Genomic DNA, 20,431 nt, shown 5'->3' on the forward strand with positions numbered 1-20,431 from the left:
TGGCAGCTGGTGGTCTTAAAAGGAGATCCCAGCTGCACCACCTCCACATCCCTCACAGGTTCAACTCTTTTAACGATGCATTAGAGAAAAAGCCGTCCAGCTGTAACTCTCGTCTAAGGCCACCAGAACTGTATGTGTTTAACTATAAAATATCTCCTTAAATTCCCGCATCCTTATGTGTGTGTGAGCCTCAAAAATCCGTGAAACATCAAAAAGAAACCGAGTGTTTTCTGTATGCCATGTTGGAAGTACATGACCCTAATGGTGATAATGTCCTGTGACAAAGGAGACGGCTGACAATTTTTTTCCATTAACATCCAAGCTGGTAAAACGGGAATGTAGTGAGAGCTTGTTAGCACTGCTGTGTCCAACTGGAGTGACATACTTAGTAAATCATCTCGGAAAATCACGACGCTCTAAGCAGCACAAAATTGTATTTGCTGACATTAAGTCCGAGTGGAAGTAACCGCTTTTAAATAATTTAAAAAGTAATCATCATGAAGCCAAAACCATTCAACCAAAGTAAACTAGAAATGCTGCAGCAGCAAAAGAGGATTATAGAGTAGGGATGGCTATTACTGTCCAGATATGATTTTGTGCGCTTTAAAAACAGACACAAGACATTAAATCAATGAGAGAAATGCTAGAAAGGGAGTTAGAGAAATAACAATGCAAAGAACAACATCGGGGAGTGCATAATGATTTTGGATACACTGGCAGAGATTTTCTGTCTTAAAAGATAAACGAAAAAAAATCATCAAACGGTGCAGAGAAATCATTACTATAACAATGACAACTATGAGAGAAACAAAAGGCAAGAAGCAAAACTCAACAAAAGCAGAAAAGAAGTCGTTCAAGAATTCAGGGACTTTGCACTACATCGCCTCTTTAGTTTAGCATGAGACTAAATACACCCATTGACACGATCCGTATCTACATAACCACGCCCCCATATGTGTGCAGAAACGCCCCGTATTGGCATAGTCACGCCCTCATACACAATTATCCACCCTTCAATACGTATGTAACCACGCCCTCAAACAGATACATAACCACGCCCCCGTGCATACATATCCTCAAGTCCAGCGTCAAACAACTGCACAGCAACAAACGAAACGGCACTGAAGGAAGCGGGTCACAAACAGCAGCAAAAATTATATGGTAGAAAACAAAACAAAAAAAAAAATATTCTAGACATTTTCTCAGCTAACAGTTTGGCCAGGGGTTCTTAAACTTTTTTATCTAAGGAGCCTAGTAAGATAAAGAAAATCGCTATAATACTGGGAGCCAAGAAGAGTAACAATGCTCCTTAACAGCAATGCCCAGATGGGATGACATTAGAGAAGGAAAACTCGACAGTGCTATCCTACACAAAGCAATTTCTATTAAATGGAAGAATCCTAATCAACACCACCAACACACACATACGCACACACAAACTAAATAAGAACAGGATTTCTTTTATTTTCTCAAGCTCTGTTTGAGAACTCCGGGTAATATTATCTCTAACACAATTAATTCACCATTTTTCATTAACATTATTCCAAAATAAACATGTCGGGTTTCAGCTAAACCTTCTCAGCTGTCCTAATATATCATTTCAGATTGGCCGCTGATTGTCACACATCTCTTTGAATTCAGTTGAGTATTCAATTTGACTGCACTTTGGTGCTCAGAACACAATGTTTGCAGTGCTGTGTTGATTTTATTTTCAACTGAACTGACTTTAGTTTATGATTTGTGATTTGATTTACCCCAAGTAAAGTCAAGTTTGGGAGCGTGCACTGGTACAGTGCGTTGCCGCACCCACTACACAATGAAACAACTCGGGATCCCGGTTTGCAACCCCCCAGGCAGACACGTAGTCCAGTCCCACCCTCTGGAAATGACCATCTATCTGCCACAACCAGGTGTTACGTGGGCTACCACTTGGTCAGGTCCAGCCATTCAGGTCCCCAACAATGAGGATCTTATGAGCTGGGTCACCCTGGGGGAAACGTGCCACATGACCGTAGTGCCGTAACTAACGTTCCCTCACAATGCAGGTAATATGCCTCATTCGGTACTCCATGAACAACACAAAGTCAAACCAGCAGTACCCAAGAACTCTCCAAAGAGACACAGTACCAAAGGAGCCCAGTCTTCATCTCAGGTCACTGGATAGCGTCCATGTCTCACAACCATATAGCAAGACAGGAAGCACCAGGACTCTAAAGACTTGGACCTTCGTCCTTTGGCATAGATATTGGCAGCGCCACACACCCCTTTCCAGCAACCTCATGACCCCCCATGCTCTCCCAATCCGTCTATTGACTTCATAGGAAGAGTCACCAGAGACATGAATGTCACTGCCAAGGTAAGTAAACCTCTCAATGAGGTCAACACTCTCTCTACAGACAGACACACTGCTGATGGCTGTGCCCAAGAGGTCATTAAAGGTCTGGCTCCAGGTTTTTATCAGGACACTCGCAAGCCCAGACACTCAGACTCCTCACTCAGTCTCTCGAGCACCCCGATCAGAGCCTCCATGGACTCTGTGAAGATCACAGCATCGTCAGCAAAGTCAAGATCCGTGAACCTTTCTTCACCAACAGATGCCCCCCAGCCGCTGGACCCCATGACCCTACCCAACACCCAGTCCATACAAGCATTGAACAGAGTAGGAGCAAGAACACACCCCAAAAAGATTTACCCCAAACAAAAATATTTGTTTTCTTTGTTAAATTAATTCAATTTTAAACCCTGTTAATTCATTTTATATCAGCAATCCACAGAAATCGTGACTCGGCTGAAACGTGAACCTAGGTTTCAGGAAATGTGACACAGTAGTGACCACCATGCACTACAATTCTGTCCTGGTAGTGAAAATGAATACCAATATGAACAGCCTGAGCTGAAGAGCAAGCAGATCTAAAGTATTAGTTGTAGTTTAATAAACTGAAAAATGCTGTCTTATTAACGAATTGGCTGCCCAAAGTTCTGCAACACACATTTCTTTGACACGATGACCAAAACACTCCAGACACAAGTACACAAAAACAGTCAAGAGTTCTTTTAGTACACAAAAAAAAACAAACAGTTTGCACTAATGCGATCTTTACTATCAGTTTTTTTGAGACTTTCAAATTTTAGTACTTTCATAATCTCTAACCTGCTCTGCATGTGTATCGCGCCAATGTTTTTGAACCTATTTACGACATTCTACTTTGTCTTCTACTCTTTGTCTTTTATTTCCCAACCTGTTTGCAGCAGAGAGTGCAGGAACTGTGTCTGACAATAGCATTCACACGAATGAGAAGTTATTGGACTATGGGCACTGCTGTAAATGTTTGACTTGTCAAAACCTCTTGGCAAAAAAGTCTCACCTCGCGGGACCTGAAATGATCTCTCGTGGAAGTTGAAATTATCTCCGAGAAAGTCTCGTCCCAGGATTTACTTTTATAATAGAGAAATAATAACAATAAGCAAAGTACAAGTGAATATTGGCAACCATACAACCTGATAAATGGTGATGTGTAGTTTCAGATGGTACACAGACTTGTTTGTTACTTAAAAGGTCTCTACTGAAGGCCTCATTTTTGGTCAACTTTCTTCAGAACAGGCCACATGCCTGTCTCAATATGGCTGCCCAGCTGTGCTCTTCATTGTGTTGTACTTTTCAGTTCATGGTGTGAGATGGTCTTTCATCAGTTGGTAAGAGAGAGAGGGAGGGGTAAAGCAAGCAAATTTATAGATTCTCTGTCCAACCCCTACAGCCAATAGGGCAGCGTTTCTCAACCTTTAAATATTTGTGACCCGAGTTTTCATAACAGTTTTAATCGCACCCTCCTAACATTTGTTTGAAAGGAGCCCACTAATACCAATTTGTTCTTTTTAAATTAATGATATATCATAGATGCATATTTTATTATACCTATTTAACTTTTGTCGACATTTATCTAACTCTATATTTATTTTTCTGGTATCAGAATGTAGTTTAAGTTAACTTGTTTTGGTTTCAATAGATGTATTTTTCATATTTTCGATTCTTGTTTTCTTTTTTTCACATCTTTGTGCCCCTCTTTTTGTTACTTCTTGCCCCCCCCCACCCCCCAGGGGGACCCGCCCCACAGTTTGAGAACCACTGCAATAGGGCATCATGGTACTTAAAGGCTTCTGATATACAAGCCAATTCCAAACAGCCATACTTCAGACCAATGGGGCACAGGGTTCGGTGGCAACTGGGCAACAGTCAACTCGGCAAAATACAACTTGGTGAAATGCAACTCAGCGAAAAGACAAGTCGGCGAAATGTAACTCGGCAAAAAGACAAGTCGGCGAAAAGACAACCCGACAAAAAGACAAGTCGGCGAAATGCAACTCGACAAAAAGACAAGTCGGCGAAAAGACAACCCGACAAAAAGACAAGTCGGCGAAAAGACAACTTGGCGAAATACAACTCGCCGACATCCTTTACCAGTTAGGTTCAAAGAGATTTTTTAATTATATTTAAATGAAAACATAATTTAAAATGTTCAAAGTAAATTTATTTAATTGACTAACAAACTTTATTCTGCAGATGGAACAAACTCTATCTTACATTATCTTCTGCAACCAAAATTGCTAATCCTTTATATAAATTTTATTGATTGTAATCATATGATAACGTTATTTAGAATACAAAAGGTGACCTGCGAGATCGGCTTAAGGAATATCTTTACTCTCAACGTATTGGGACTCTCATAAAGCAGGTGATTCTGTGGATTTTCCAGTGCCCTACGTTGTCATTTAAATATCATTAAAAAATCTCTTTGAACCTAACTATTACCTAACTGGTAAAGGATTTCGCCGAGATGTCTTTTCACTGAGTTGTCTTTACGCCTAGTTGTCTTTTTGCCCAGTTGTCTGTCACCCAGTTGTCTGTCGCCCAGTTGTCTGTCGCCCAGTTGTCTTTTCGCCCAGTTGTCTTTTCGCCCAGTTGTCTTTTCGCCCAGTTGTCTTTTCGCCCAGTTGACTTTTTGCCTAGTTGACTTTTTGCCTAGTTGACTTTTTGCCTAGTTGACTTTTTGCCCAGTTGACTTTTTGCCCAGTTGTCTTTTCGCCCAGTTGACTTGTCGCCCAGTTGACTTGTCGCCCAGTTGACTTGTCGCCCAGTTGTCTGTCGCCCAGTTGTCTGTCACCCAGTTGTCTGTCACCCAGTTGTCTTTTTGCCTAGTTGTCTTTTTGCCTAGTTGACTTTTTGCCCAGTTGTCTGTCGCCCAGTTGTCTGTCGCCCAGTTGTCTGTCGCCCAGTTGTCTGTCGCCCAGTTGTCTTTTTGCCCAGTTGTCTTTTTGCCCAGTTGTCTGTCGCCCAGTTGTCTGTCGCCCAGTTGTCTGTCGCCCAGTTGTCTTTTCGCCCAGTTGTCTTTTCGCCCAGTTGTCTTTTCGCCCAGTTGTCTTTTCACCCAGTTGTCTGTCGCTCAGTTGTCTTTTTGCCTAGTTGTCTTTTTGCCTAGTTGTCTTTTTGCCCAGTTGTCTTTTTGCCCAGTTGTCTTTTTGCCCAGTTGTCTTTTTGCCCAGTTGTCTGTCGCCCAGTTGTCTGTCGCCCAGTTGTCTGTCGCCCAGTTGTCTTTTTGCCTAGTTGTCTTTTTGCCTAGTTGTCTTTTCGCCGAGTTGTCTGTTGCTCAGTTGCCCCTGAATGGGGGCACAGAATACCTTCACACCTGCCCCCCAAAACCATATGTTAAGGTGAAGCTTGCCAGATTGGTACTTGGCCTCCATGTGGGGGTTGATTGAGAGAGTCCTGTGGAGAATCACTTGCCAAACTGGTTTAGGCAGTTCCCCCAACCCTGTCGTAAAATTACAAAGGACTGGATCTTAACCATCAAACCACTGCTGTTCTTATCAATGATAGACATTAATGTTATAAGTTACAAATAAAGTCATACAAAACGTTTATCAACTTATTTGCAAAATTTCACACCACAACATATGGATATTGCTTTCTTGCCACACTTTGGGCCCAAGTATGCCAATCAATCATCGCTCGAACACCACGGCCTATTTGAGCATTCTTACTGACCATGTGCATCCCTTCATGTGCCACGACTTACACATCTTCTAGTGGCTTCTTCCACTGGATCAAAAAGCAAAAGTCATTGCAAACTGGTTTCATGAACATGACCGTGAGCCCAGTGATTTTCAGTGGCCTTCTCGGCCATCAGATCTGAATCCAACAGAACACCTTTGGGATCCGATGGAATTGGAGATTTGGAGCTGGCAAACCAGCATTCATGTCAAAATGAAAGGGAATCTCAAAGGAATGCGTCCAACGTCTTGTAAAATCCATATTCAAGAAGAACTGAAGTTGTTTTGAGAGCTAATGTGGGGCCTACACAGTGTTGGCATGGTGTTGGTACTAATTTGCTCAGCGAGTGTAAATTGAATTTCTCACATCAGAATATAAATGGATTAAGTTTGAATTAAGCAGACACATGCCAAACAAGCAACTGTATAGAATAGAATCAGAATCAATCAGGCACCATAAAGAAAAGAAAAAAAAGAAAACCTGCTCTGCATATTTATAGTCTCCAGTCACATATCTGAGGATTATTAACCTTTTAAATAGTCCTTGATGTGCACAGAGAGCAAATCATCACAACTAGGTTATCATCCCTATTGGAGCTCCTTCTCCTATTAAATAAAAGACAAAGCAGAACATCTTAGGTAGGAACATTCAGGGAGGGGATGAATGAAGAACATCTTTGGAGCTCAGCTTTTGGAAATGTTGAGCTCAAGCCAGTATAACGTCACCAGGACGGACTTTTCAAAGCCTAACATTGCATTTTCCAAGCTGCTTAATCCAGTTTAGGATCACCAATGCCATTGCCACTCCTTTTCAGGGCCAGTTTGCAATCACCAGTTACCATAACCTGTAAGTGTTTAGGGATGTGGGAGGAAAACCAGAGTGCAGTGCAGAAGGTGCAAAATCCACACCGGCAAACTCCAGTTAGGGGATTTATGATGCTGGATCTGTGAGGAGTCGGCACTGCCAAACAAAGTCTGGACTGTTGTGGTCGCAGCACTGCATTTCAATGGAACCCCTTGTGGGGTTGGCACATTCTTTGTGGGTTTTCTTTCCACATCCCAAAAGAAAGACGAGTCAGGTAATTACTGTGGGTGTGCTGGGTGACTGGGCACTGTGGTGGACTGGTGATCTAAGGCTAGCTGCCGAAAGAGCCCTCATAGCGTTATAAAAAGTTATTCTAGTTTGAAGATGAGTGTAGAGATGGGTGGACAACTCCACTTCACTTAATGGGAACAAAGTGTTGTAGTTTAACCTGACAGCGCTAAGACTTTATAAAGCATCTGTCCAGATCATTCTGTGAGAAATGGTGACAGTTAGGAGTTAATATGACATAACACCCTCTTTATTCAGTACAGAGTACCAAACACAGTGGAAGGAACTAACAACACCCCTATTCCTAACCATTCCAATCGTACTGACTCAGGGCCATCTTAACAGCATTATAGGCCCCCGGGCAAAGCAGTGCATTGTGGCCCCTACCTACACAACCACTCACAGGAATACAAATGTAAATGGTTGATAAAATGAAACATAAGTTTATTGTATTGGTATGTCCAACAAAATCAGTGTTTAAGCATTAAAAACATGCTGTACAGCAAAGATTAATCAACACAAACGTTTAAACAATACAACATGAGCCTTGAAAAACACAAAACTTTCCACATTTAATTGATACTCAATTTTAAACCATACAGATGGAGATGGCACAGTATGAAATCACTGTGAATTATGTATTATTAATCGTGTTCAATACAAACATTTGTGAAATTCCTTTGCAGAGAATTGAGTCCAAGTGACGTTAACATATACGCTTCTATGTTAGTAGTGTGTGAGATCCGTACACATGCATGCGAGGTTGCAGAGGTGACCATGATACTAAATCAGAGGTGAATGACAATGTCCACTTGTAACACAATAACAAATCTTTATAGTTTAGTATAGTCTAGTATTTGTTTATTGACAGCAAGTCACAACAGACATAGATTCGCATGGAGCAACTGCCCAGCGTGCCAGTGTGTCAAGATGGCCCTGTATTGACTGATGTAGCCAGTGATTGACAGAGCCACAGCTCAAGAAGTCCTGCTCTGACTATTTAACATCTGACCAGATCACAGTCCAAGATAAAGAATTAGCCAGCTCACAGTCTGATTAAAGCTCCTGGCTGCAGAGTAACACTGCCGGGATGGCAGCGCTGCCTCTGCTGTCTCACATCTTATAAAACATTCATTAGCTCCTCAGAAATACAGTTTTTGAACATTTGTCAGGAAGCCAGTGGCACTGCAGAACAGAGAGCAGAGCACAATGTGAAGGGGGAGCAGGAGACGCAGAGAAAGGAAAAAAAGGTGCAAGTGAGGGAAGAAAGGGGAGGGAGAAAGGAAGAAATAGAGAAATGAAAAATCATTAACAATACACCAGAGAGAAAAGGTGGACTGTCACAGATATGTGAGTGGAAATGGAATAAGAAGAAAGAGGGAGGAGGGTGGAGCAGGGAAAGAACAACTAGGAAACGAGTAAAGAGAAACCGAAAGATATGGCAGAGAGACTGCAAGAGGGGAAGCTGGCCGTTGAAGGTGGCTTTCTAGTACACTGCATGATAGACAGATGAATTAACTTTAGTATAGTAGGCAGGATCTGCGATGGGCTGGTGCCCTGCCTGGGGTTTGTTTTCTGCCTTGCGCCCTGTGTTGGCTGGGATTGGCTCCAGCAGACCCTGTGACCCTGTAGTTAGGAGATAGATAGATAGATAGATAGATAGATAGATAGATAGATAGATAGATAGATAGATAGATAGATAGATAGATAGATAGATAGATAGATAGATAGATATTTACTTTAGTGTAGTAGGCAGGATAGATATAGATAAAGTAAATATCTATCTATCTATCTATCTATCTATCTAGTGTAGTAGGCAGGATAGATAGATATTCACTTTAGATATTATGGCGGCGGATGGCTCAGCGCTGTAGTCCAGAGAGGTGGGCTGGGAGAGGACGATGCGGGTGTGCACTTCTACGGGATAGATCGGCGTGTTTGTGTTTACTTTTCAATATCAGTAAAATAACTCTCACACAAATAACAACAATTTGTAAAGACAATATAAAAATGGCGTCCACAAGCGAAGTGATTAGTTCCTGTATTATAATATGTTCTGTGGTCATACGTAAATTCTGCTTCATACGCAATTTCCATATTGCGTGGTCATACGTAATTTCCGTTTCAAACGCGAAAAGATAGATAGATAGATAGATAGATAGATAGATAGATAGATAGATAGATAGATAGATAGATAGATAGATAGATAGATAGATAGATAGATAGATAGATAGATAGATAGATAGATAGATAGATAGATAGATTTTATCTGTCCCCAATGGAAAATTTAAAGTTTATTGAAATTCACAAGAAGACTGTAAGTGCCCTAATGGATGTACTGGCACCCCAAATGGGATGACCTGGCCTTGCCAGGAGACTGTTCATGATGAGCACTTTACATGGAGGTGTAACCAGGACAGGATGGTTCTTAATTCTTGTCCCAGTTGTGGTGATAGATTAATAGATGGACTTAGGGATACTATCTGTCAAGAGCAGTTCCTTCTCCAGTACACATCTGTTATCGTCCCAGTATGGAACCCTGCTGGGTTACATGGGATTCGTAGTCCAGGAGGACAACCCTGTTGGGGTTCTTGAGTCCTACCATGGGGTGCTGCAGGGAGGAGACCTACCTGTGCTGTGGGTGTTTCTGCCTTCTTAAGTACTCCCCAGTCCAATGTAAAAGGAAGGACATTCAGTGTAAGGGCATTCACTTTTAGTGCGCTCTTGCTTAAATCCTCTTTAAGAAAGTAACAGATGGCTGCCTATGAAATAAATGTTGTAGTCCAGGGACATCTCAAGAGTTGCAAGAGCAACAAACTGAAAAGCACAAGCAATTTGCTCCATGTATTGAAGAGGACATTCGAATGAGTTTCTGCACAAACTCATCACACAAGGGTCAGAGCGGCCATCTGATGACAAAGCTGCTATTTCAGCTGTTGCAGCTCCGCTCCTTCAAATTGTAGGGCTCTTTATAACTCGAATTTTATTTGCACCCAGTTTCACATGCTGCTCCAGGAAATGACAACTCAATCTGTGTATCTGAGAATATGTATTCGGTTGACAACATTCAACATAACGATGTGGCTTGACTGCATTGTACACTTCATTGGAAAAAGGTAGTAAATAGGGATAGTCAACCAAAGCCGTACTCACACACATGGAGAATAAGTTAACTCTACAGAATCGGACTCCAGGCCCTTCAGTTTTTCATTTTTTAAACCTCACACAAAAAACGCTGCATACTCAAAGCAAACCCCCTTCAGTTCCCTAAAAGTGTTTATCCGTTTACTATTGCTACCAGCTGTTATTACACTGCATAATCTTTACGCTATTTCATAAATAAAGAGTCCAATCAGAATGAATTTCTTCTGATCGAAATGCATAGGCTGTGACAATCCTGTCTTCTGCATTGAGGAAGCACTGGAGTTAAAGACGAGTCTCGCCATTACTGGGCTATCGTGTGATAATTACGATCAATATGCCTTCCCTTCGCACCGCCCTCTGTCTTGTCGATAATGAATCTGTTCAGCCAAGTGGTGGAGCCGCAGAAAAACAGCGAGCTGGCAGACCTCGGAAAGTCGCACGGTCTCAGTATTTCTTCCATTTCTTTTTGAAGTAAATCAAATCAAGGTCGTGAGGCTGGCCGGAGCTCAACACGCAATCGCATCGTGCCAGTTTAGGGTAGCTACATGAAAGGAGTCGAGCCCTTTGAATGTGGTAGGAAAAAATATGAAGAAATCACGTGACGAACGAGCAAAATCCACACAGACAGGCATGTGAACTACAGACGTGAGGCAGCAGGGCTTACTAGATGAGAGATTGTTGCTAGAGTGGCGCAAATACTAGTGTATATTATATATCCATCCATCCATTTTCCAACCCGCTGAAACCGAACACAGGGTCACGGGGGTCTGTTGGAGCCAATCCCAGCCAACACAGGGCACAAGGCTGGAACCAATCCTGGGCAGGGTGCCAACCCACCGCAGGTATATATATATATATATATATATATATATATATATATATATATATATATATATATATATATATATATAGTATATAATTGCAGTACGAGCAAACAAAACTGGACAGACAACAGAAGATCCAGGTTTGGATTACTATGCGACGATCGATTTCTTACTGCACATTGAAGAGTTCTGTTTTGTCCGCATATTAAGAATCTTTTCAAAGCCCAAAGGACCAACTTCATATACACCAGAATAAAGTGCTGTTTTTGTCACGCAATATAGATCTACAAGGAGTCACACAACTCAGTAAAGTGCCATTGCAGAGCCGTTATTTATTGATGAGTGTGAATATGGAACGAAAACAGACAGGAGTACCACAAAGCCACAGGGAAAACGTGCAAACTAAGGCCACCGGCTACAGTCGTGAAAAAATGTCGCGGTAGTTACGAATTCTTAACAGTCACGTCTTATTTCGCGCAAAGCTGTCCAGACTGCATTGATGGGGATTATTATGGAAGCACACAGCTGCAGATTAGGAGTTGAGCCTTCATTGTACAGAAGTCTGTCACCGAGCAGCTGACGCACTCAGCCTACCTGGAGGGCCTTAAAGCTGAAGAGGGTCTGATGAGCATGCTTAATGGTATATCTCGTTCTGTGTATTCCCTAAACGCCTGGAGCTGATTCTGTCTAATAAACCAAAGCAAGGAGGAATGCAGCGTGGCACCCTCACCTACTCGCCCCGTGCCAATGTAATTATTGAACTGATTCGTTCATTCATTTATTGTCTAACTCCACCCTTCCATCCATTTCCCTAAGTCGTTTAGCCAGGGCAGGGACACGGGAGTCTATCCCAGCCACCGTCGGGCGTAAGACAAACGCTGGACGGGACGCCAGTCCGTCGCAGGATGAACATTCACACACAAACACACCTTTTCAAGGTTTAGCAACGCCAAACCGCCTGACCTGCATGTCTTTGGACCGTGGTATTATTCTAGGTCCCTGCAGTCACTGACAGAAGTGTAGAAGACACAGGGTGGTTTGCCAGCTCATCGCACGACCCGCGATGAGTCCAATTTAGAGATCAGTCAGTGCTGTGAAAGTTCGTGCGAAGACTGCATTTTACGGTCTTCTCTTGTTAGATGAATCTGTAGACACCTCACTTGTGCTGAATGACTAATTTCGTATTGCCCCCAACACCTCGGCCCCATTGTACAGGACGCTTCTTGATGCTGGCTCAGCTAAACGAACCCTGCCGCGAGGAATAGATGATCCAAGCTCGGGACGCCGAGTGGGGCGGGGCGGAGTTCAGAAGGGCGGGGACTTGCTGATCCGAAATTCTAAACCCGCCTTTATATGGCCACGCCCTCAGATCTTCGCCCAGCCCCGTCCCGCGGCGAGGGCTACTTGGAGCGGAGTCCCGTCCAAAACGGATTTGATGTTCTTGTTTTCATACACGCTCTTAAAAAATACGGTTACGAAAAATTGCTTGTGTGGTTACTCACGGAAGAACAATTTCTTTCCACGAAGGATACTTTGGGCTTTGAAAAGGCTCCCAATAGATGAACAAAACAGAAATCTTTAGGGCTACGTAGAAGGATACCAGCAGACCAACAAAAAAATAAATTAGCCTATGTGATTGTATGTAGTGAGAGTCCATTTAAAATCAGGAACCCACCTGGATTTCACAAATCTGTTATCATCTCATATTAATTGTGGAACCTGTCAAAGACCTAATACGAAGGTTATTTCTGGACCCATCATCTGAATGGTCCTTTTGGGAACCAAAAAGGGTTTCTCCTTGCATTATTTCTCAACCACTGTGTCGCGCGCTGGCTGTCGCCGGTGGGTCGTGACTTGCTATTGTCCGTATTGTTAGTAGGCTGTATTGGGTCAGGATCAGACAGGGGGACCACCACCATGGTGAGTCGAGAAGACACTTACAAGGGAAAAAGTGGGTAGCTGTGAAGAACGACAGTTGAACCTTGATTACTAAGAGTGTGCGTGAACTTCCAGTGACTAAGAATAGGATGAAACTCGCTTGAGCATTATTATTATTATTGTTGTTGTTGTTTAGATAGATAGATAGATAGATAGATAGATAGATAGATAGATAGATAGATAGATAGATAGATAGATAGATAGATAGATAGATAGATAGATAGATAGATAGATAGATAGATATTAATTTTGGTATAGTAGGCAGGATAAGATAGATAGATCTTTTTATTTATTTTGTCTAGACCCTTCTGCGGCACAGTTTGGCACAACGAACCTCAGCTAGCGGCCTCCGATTCTCGGCGTCACACACAATTTGAAACTGACAAGCGTTACGCGTTATTCCATTAGCGCGTCAATTGAACCTCTGCTTTACGTTTTTAACACGAAGCGGTTTTGATATTTTAACATAACTAATTGTCAATTCACAGTATGTGTAACGTTAAAAGAAATCGCCGAGGCAGCGTGTACACAACACTCTAGAAAGGCGAAAAAGTAAATTTTATATCCAGTTGAACCGCAGTGTCCATTAAAGCACATGTTGCGCTCACAAGCATCCTCGACTTTCAAAGAGGACATTTAAAATGAAATGCTTGTCTGCTGAATTTAAGAATGAGGAAATGTAAATTACAGTTCAGCATAGCAGAATATGAAAATTTAAAGAATGGCTACAGAAAGAATATGCGTTCTTAAGAGCGCAAAACAAAACCTCGAAATTACATTTGTGAACGTAGGTTTTCATCCCAAGGCGTTTCAAAATGTCAGGCAGGCGCATCTCGGCTGTTAATTGAATTTATAGTTCAATCAGTCGACCTGCCTCACCTCTCAGATTGTACAGTCTTGGAAATGACTGGTGTCACGGGTTTTACTTCTAAAGGTAATTCAGGTTATTGCTAACAGGTTTATACACTTTAGTGGGTGTAGTTTCTTGAATATTTCGTTCTATTTTACATAAGACATTTGACAAACGAGTGGAGACCATGCAGACCACCGAGCTCGTTTATCTGATAGCTAAGCTGTCCTCATATCTCATCCACTTAAGGGTTGTCAAGGTTTCTCCTTCAATTAAATGGCTCGGAAAGTTTATCATGACATACAGCCGTGAAACTCTCAGGGTGGCAAAGGGACGGAGCCAATCTCAACAACAGGGGGCGCAAGAGAGGAAACAGCTGGGGAGACGCCGCTCAGGCACATGTACGCGGTAACTTTAAAATCTCACAAAATAAAATGAGAGCACACATAAAATTAAAAGTTTGGTTAAAACTCAGAAAAAGGTCAGATAGTGCCGTCACGTGACCTAATGGGCAAAGCTTTAGGGACGAGAAGAGTAAATTGGAGCAGCCAGGCAGACACAAGGAGAACGTGCAGATTCTATGCAAATAATGACCTGGCTGGATAAGTGATGTAATGTATGAGTTCTTTCTTTCTTTCTTTCTTTCTTTCTTTCTTTCTTTCTTTCTGGTTGATCACAGAGTAAATGTAAATATTACACGGAACCTCACTTTGAAAGAAGAAGAAGTGCCAAAAGCAGTTCTTCGGAGCTAACCATTTTTTGGTTATCAAAGGACCCATCCACATGTAGGTTCCAGAAGAAAATGATATATATTATTTACATCTTTAACACGTTCCATATTTAGCCTAAATGTTTTGATTGTAATCCCAGCGTGTTCCTGATTATCAAAACACTTTGCTGCATACAGTAACAGGGGCTAAGTTCAGGTTTTCTTGACCTGTCAGTATCCTGCTAGGGACCCTATAATGATTTATGTTTTGTCCTCAAATTAAGTACCCCTTTCAAAGCCCACAGAGCCAATTACATATGCAAGAAATGAAAGGGCTCTGCTAAGCAATTGGTTCTGCAAAGAATCACACAGCCCATTAAAGTGCCATTAAATAGCCGCTATTCATGGGCATTGGACTACACCGTTTCCTCCTTTTCACATTTCCTGAACAAACATACATGGACAACAAAAATGGAGCAGAATAAAAGATAGCGATAAATCTTCTAATCAAAAAAAAAGAAATGAAGAACCAATAAGCTATCGTATATACGTACAAAGCCAATGTGCAGAATAAACTCGTCTAGACAAATAAGACAATCCGTCAATGCGACGCGCGTGCGCGCGCGCTGTTCCGTTAACTGCGGAGTGAGCTTCTAATTGGCTGGAGCAAAGCTTAAACTGAAATAAAGCGTGAGGGGAGCCGGAGATTACGGCTTTATTGTCCTGAAATCGGGTCTAGACTGGAGGCCGGTCCAAGACTAATTACACAGGAGACCCGTTAGCCAACAAGTAACGCATGATTTTACAAGACGATCCCAATTCTATAAGAGAACGTCGTTTTCCCAAAACAGCCACACGAAAGTTCCTGAAAGAACCTTTATTTATTTGTATACGTAAGAAGTTCATTGATTATTATTACTTATTATTTGACTGATTTATTCAAGACAGCAATACAATGGATTTCATTTCTTTTCCTTTTTTTCAACTGGAGCACAAGCAGGTGAAGTACCTTGCTCAGGATCACACAATGTCAGTAGCAGGATTTGAATCCACAACTGCAGGGTTTAAAAATGCGCTAAACCACTAAATTGCCTGCCCTGATGATAACACATTTGTGAAATCCCAATAAGTTCCTGGTTTTTAGGGACTCTTACTGCGTACAATGACACTCGCGGCGTTCAGTATTCTGCTGGGTGTAGCCTACGATACATGCAAGATTTCTGTTTTGACCAAGCGTGTCCAAGCCCAAAGTGTGATATGCGAAGAGTCATTCCCAGGATGTGATGATTCTTGGTCACGTATAGTGGTTCTACGTGGAACCACTTTAGAACCGTAATTTGTAGGAGTGTGGATGGGAACAAACATATCAAAGCGCTTTGGACGGAACGCCTCATGTAGGCGCACACTGAGTTTGACCGAGCGAATGTAATGACTGACGCAAATACTAAGGAGAATTAAAACAGCGTTTTAGGGGAGCAGGAGCAAAACTAAACAGATGGCAGAAGAACCAGGTCTGAATGAGTCCGATTTCCGAGGCAATGACGTATAGCGTATTGCTGTTTTGTGCACATGCTGCATTAGGAAACTTTGCAAAGCCCAAAGAACCAATTTCCCATGCAAAGACCCCTTCCCAGAATGGTAATAGCTCTAGGAGGAGCCACATAAGCCAGCAAAGCGCTATTAGAGAACCGTTATTTATTGACGTCCATCCATCTGTGACTATGGAAGGAATGCAAATCAGAGTACCAGAAAGCCACGGGGAGAACGTGCAAACTCCAACTCACTGGCAAAAATGAAAAATGAATACAGTACTGGGGGGTAAACGCAAAGCTGAACATATAGCAGAAGGACCAGATATGATTTATTACAGTCTTATAAATCAAGGTGCCAGAATGGTCCTTTAGACTGGGGGAAACATTTTTTTTTGGTTCGCAGAGAACCCATCCACATGAAGGTTTCAGAAATAACCGTTACTTATGTAGGTCCATAGCCGGCTCCATACACGGACAGATGGTAACAGATTTGTGAAATACCGACCAATGGCTCGTAATTTTATAAGGACTCTTGGTGCATGCAATAACACAGGTTAAGTTCAGATATTCTTGGTTTGTTGGTGTCCTGCTAGGTAGCTTACCATACATGAAAAGTATTTTTTTTTCTAAATAAAATAGTTTTTCAAAGCACAAAAAAAAAAAATTCATATTAAGAACCCGTCCCAAAATGAAATTGTGCTTTATCAAGCAATAATTTTTCGTGGAACTACACAATAAAGAAAGTGCAAGTAAAGACAGTATTTTAAGAATATATTGAAATGATTTCCAATACAATGACAATGCTAAACCTCTATGTTTATGCACTTATTTATATTCTGCTGAAGTCTCGTTTCTTCAGTCTCCATGTGTATGCAAATCAACGTATGCACAATTAACCCGTCAGGTCCCTACTACGTATTTACATCTTTTATATTGAGTTTAATATCGCCGACCGCATAAAAATGATAACCCATGATGTAAGCTCCGCACTTTTCCCTACATAAAATCGTTTTTATTACCCATTTTTTTTTCTAATACTTCACTACCTTTTATTTGTATATTGCAGACCACTTTAATGACGCCGACGTTCACATGCCCGTAATATTGTAGCCCCCTTAACGATTTAATGGCTCATTGACCTGCACTCTCCGAAGCGCTGTCCTCTTTTTCATCTAATCGTGGCGGCCTCTCCCGCGTAATTAGAGTAATAGACACCCCCCCCCCCCCCCCCCCCCCCTCTCTGACCGGCCCATTTGCACTTGTTTAAACATATTGCTGGTCACCCGACATTGACTTGCTGCTCGAGGTTGCCTTTAATCAAACAAGACGTGTAAATTGATTTGGTCATACGTGCGCGGAGAGCTCCGGTTTGAAGGTGATCGGAATAAAGATTAGCACGTGGAGCCCCGGAGAAAGAAATTGGTGGGCTTCTCCATGTTTCGAAAATGAGGCCCATCCAAAATTTAACTTTAAGCTGATATAATCTTCGAAGACCCTAAAAAGAGACAGATTGATCCTTTTGTTTTGAGTAATTGTTTCATAAAGCACCCTACTGGCAAGAAAACGCTAATTGCGTTTCTTACGTGTATAACGTACCGTTAAACAAACATCTGCATTACTGAAGTAAACGATTTTTTTTATATATATATCCCCAAAATACTGTTAAAACAGGCTGTAAAACTGTTTTCATTGGTGGTGAAATTACCTCAAGTTTCTCGATCCGGTCTTTCAGATGTCGGGTGGCTTGCTCCAGTTGCTCCACCGCCCGAATCGTGTGCAAGTTGGCCGCTGGCTGGGGTCGATCTCCAACCATCCGACTCGTGTCTCTCCGTGAACCCCAGAGAGCCGCCGCCGTGCCCGCCAGACTTTTTCCATTCACACTTCGCTCCTCTAGTCCATTTTCACACTCATTCAATTTGTTCGTCAGCTCCCTGATTGTCTCCTGGTCATTTAAAATCTGGTCTTTCTGTGAGAGGACGGTCTGCCGGAGCTGATCCGCAGTGGAGCGAAGGTAACCGTAGTCTTCCCCCGAATAAAGAGTCGGGTCATCCGATTGAGGCTGTTTAGAGTCCTGCTTCGATTTGCACTGATCGGCTGGAATCGGCGTGCAGATCATTCGACTAAAACTGAACTGTTGCTCCGGTTGATGTTGACCGCTCAAGCCGTTGAAAGTAGGGGCTTCGGCACTCAAACCGAAACCCCTACCCCGGCCCAAACCCTGCCCTCCGTTGGCCGCTTCAGTACCATGGAGAGCGCTCAGGTAGCCCACCTCAGGGGATGAGCCAGAGTGCTGCATCGTGGCCGAGGACAGCGATTCATTGAGGCTTGACGACGGCGGAGGGGCTTTGCCGAAGCCGGGGTAAACGCTGGCGATGATGCAGATGATTGCCCCGAGGAACGCCAGCATTCCCGCGGCGAGGAGAACAGCGAGAAACTTCAGGGTGACGGCTGGTGTGGGACGATCAGAAGAGAGAAAGCTTTCAAATTTCAGCTGTTTTAAGGTTGAGAAGAGAAGTAGACGGAGATCGCGTTGGAAAAAAAAAATTAATCACCTTATTTGCAACCTGAGCATGAACAGAATGTGCACGAGAAAGATCATCCCATACAAAGGGGGTCTAATCAGTGAGCTTGCTGCTCGTACGCGTAGGTAAATCGCACAGCCGTGCTGGAGAGTCGTGGATTTCAATTATTCAGCAGCTCTGCTGAGTTTGCGCTCTCTCTCTCTCTCTCTCTCTCTCTCTTACTCACTTAGTCACTTCCATAATGGAGAGAGAGAGAGAAATGCGAGGATGAAGCCTACAGACGAGTAATTCGACATGAAGAGGGAGGGCACGGGAGGGCGGCAGATACAGAAATAAGGATCAAGATAGAGGAGAAGAAAAATAAAGTGGGGGGCGGAGAGCGGAAAACCCCTCCCAGCCCTCATAATCTAACAACCTAGAGCGGATAATTTAGGGCATCAGATTGAGCAATCCTCGTGGGGTCTACGGCATCTAGGTTTTATTGTGTGCGTGAAGCGTTTTAACCCTTTTGTAGTCATTAGGCCGCTCAATTCGAGTAACCAGTAAGTCATTCAGCCTTGAAAAAAGCTCGTTAACAGCCGCAAGAGGACGGCGCCGGGAGCTCATAGGTGATTTGAAAGACATTGACCAGGGGCGGAATGACAGAAAGGCAGGAAAATGTCAGTCATTTTCTAACTCGCTTAATCCTAAACAGGGTCTCGGGGGCATTGCTGGATCCTATCCCAGCTAGCATTGGGCGCAGGGCAGGGACAAACAAACACTTGCCCATTGCTGGGCAAACACACACATCCAAACCTCCAACCACACACTAGGGCCAATTCAGCATCAACAGTTCACCGAACCTGCATGTCTTTGAACTGTGGGAGGAAACCTGAGAAAACCAATGCAGACATGGGGAGAACATGCAAACATCACACACTGAAAAAAGTATAACATTGATGTTAGCACTTTGGGATTGCTAAAATATAAAGTGCAATATAAATAAAATTTATTATTATTATTATTATTATGTTGTTCATTCAACGTAAATTTTCTCTTTCAAGCAACTTAAGATTAGTCATTCAGTGTTGCATTTTGAAATATTTGGTTTCAGATCTCAATCAAAGTAAAAAAAATTGTACCAAATTAAGTTATGGTGGAGGGAATAAACGTAAAAATCCTATTTCAGTTAACTTGATATTTTAAGTTGTTCATGTGCTGTGTTTGAGGGGCCGTTTGTATATTCTTTCGGTCGAACTTTCCGGTCTGATGGCTTTCCAACTGCCAGAAAAGAAGAACAACTTAAAAAATAGATTTACTTCAGTAAAAAAAAACAAGTGAATTGCACCCAATCACTCTAAATGATTTGCCTCAACTTAAAAATTGTGGGATCAATAAGCTAAAAAGAATTATATTAGTTCAGATTGAAAATATTTAGTGTGAATCATCACATTTTTTTTTTCAGTGCATGACGAGGACCCTTGGATGACGAACCGTGGTCTCCATACTACAAGGCAGCAGCGCTGCCACTGCACCACTGCAGGACAATGTCAGTCAGTCAGATATCCTAACTACAGGGTCACGTGGGTCAGATGGAGCCAATCCCAGCCAGCACAGGGTGCAAAGCAGGAATAAACCCCGGGCAGGGTGCCAGCCCACCGCAGGGCACACACACACACTAAGGACAATTTAGGATCGCCAATGCACCTAACCTGCATGTGTTTGGACTTTGGGAGGAAACCCACGCAGACACGGGGAGAACATGCAAACTCCACACAGGGAGGACCAGGGAAGC

At 42.6% G+C, this 20,431-nt stretch overlaps 1 protein-coding gene across 1 annotated transcript in view; it reads right to left on the minus strand.

The window, feature by feature from the left end:
• Positions 1–18,952, minus strand: part of nptxrb (neuronal pentraxin receptor b) — a 51,356-nt gene extending 32,404 nt beyond the window's left edge. The window contains exon 1 of the mRNA XM_028816742.2: positions 17,841–18,952. Coding sequence (XP_028672575.1) covers positions 17,841–18,542 — 702 coding nt within the window. The 5' untranslated portion in view covers positions 18,543–18,952. The remainder of the gene's footprint in view (positions 1–17,840) is intronic.
• Between the last annotated feature and the right edge of the window lie 1,479 nt (positions 18,953–20,431).

Source organism: Erpetoichthys calabaricus, chromosome 12 (genome assembly GCF_900747795.2).
Source record: "Erpetoichthys calabaricus chromosome 12, fErpCal1.3, whole genome shotgun sequence".
In the NCBI taxonomy this organism is placed as follows: Eukaryota; Metazoa; Chordata; class Cladistia; order Polypteriformes; family Polypteridae; genus Erpetoichthys; species Erpetoichthys calabaricus.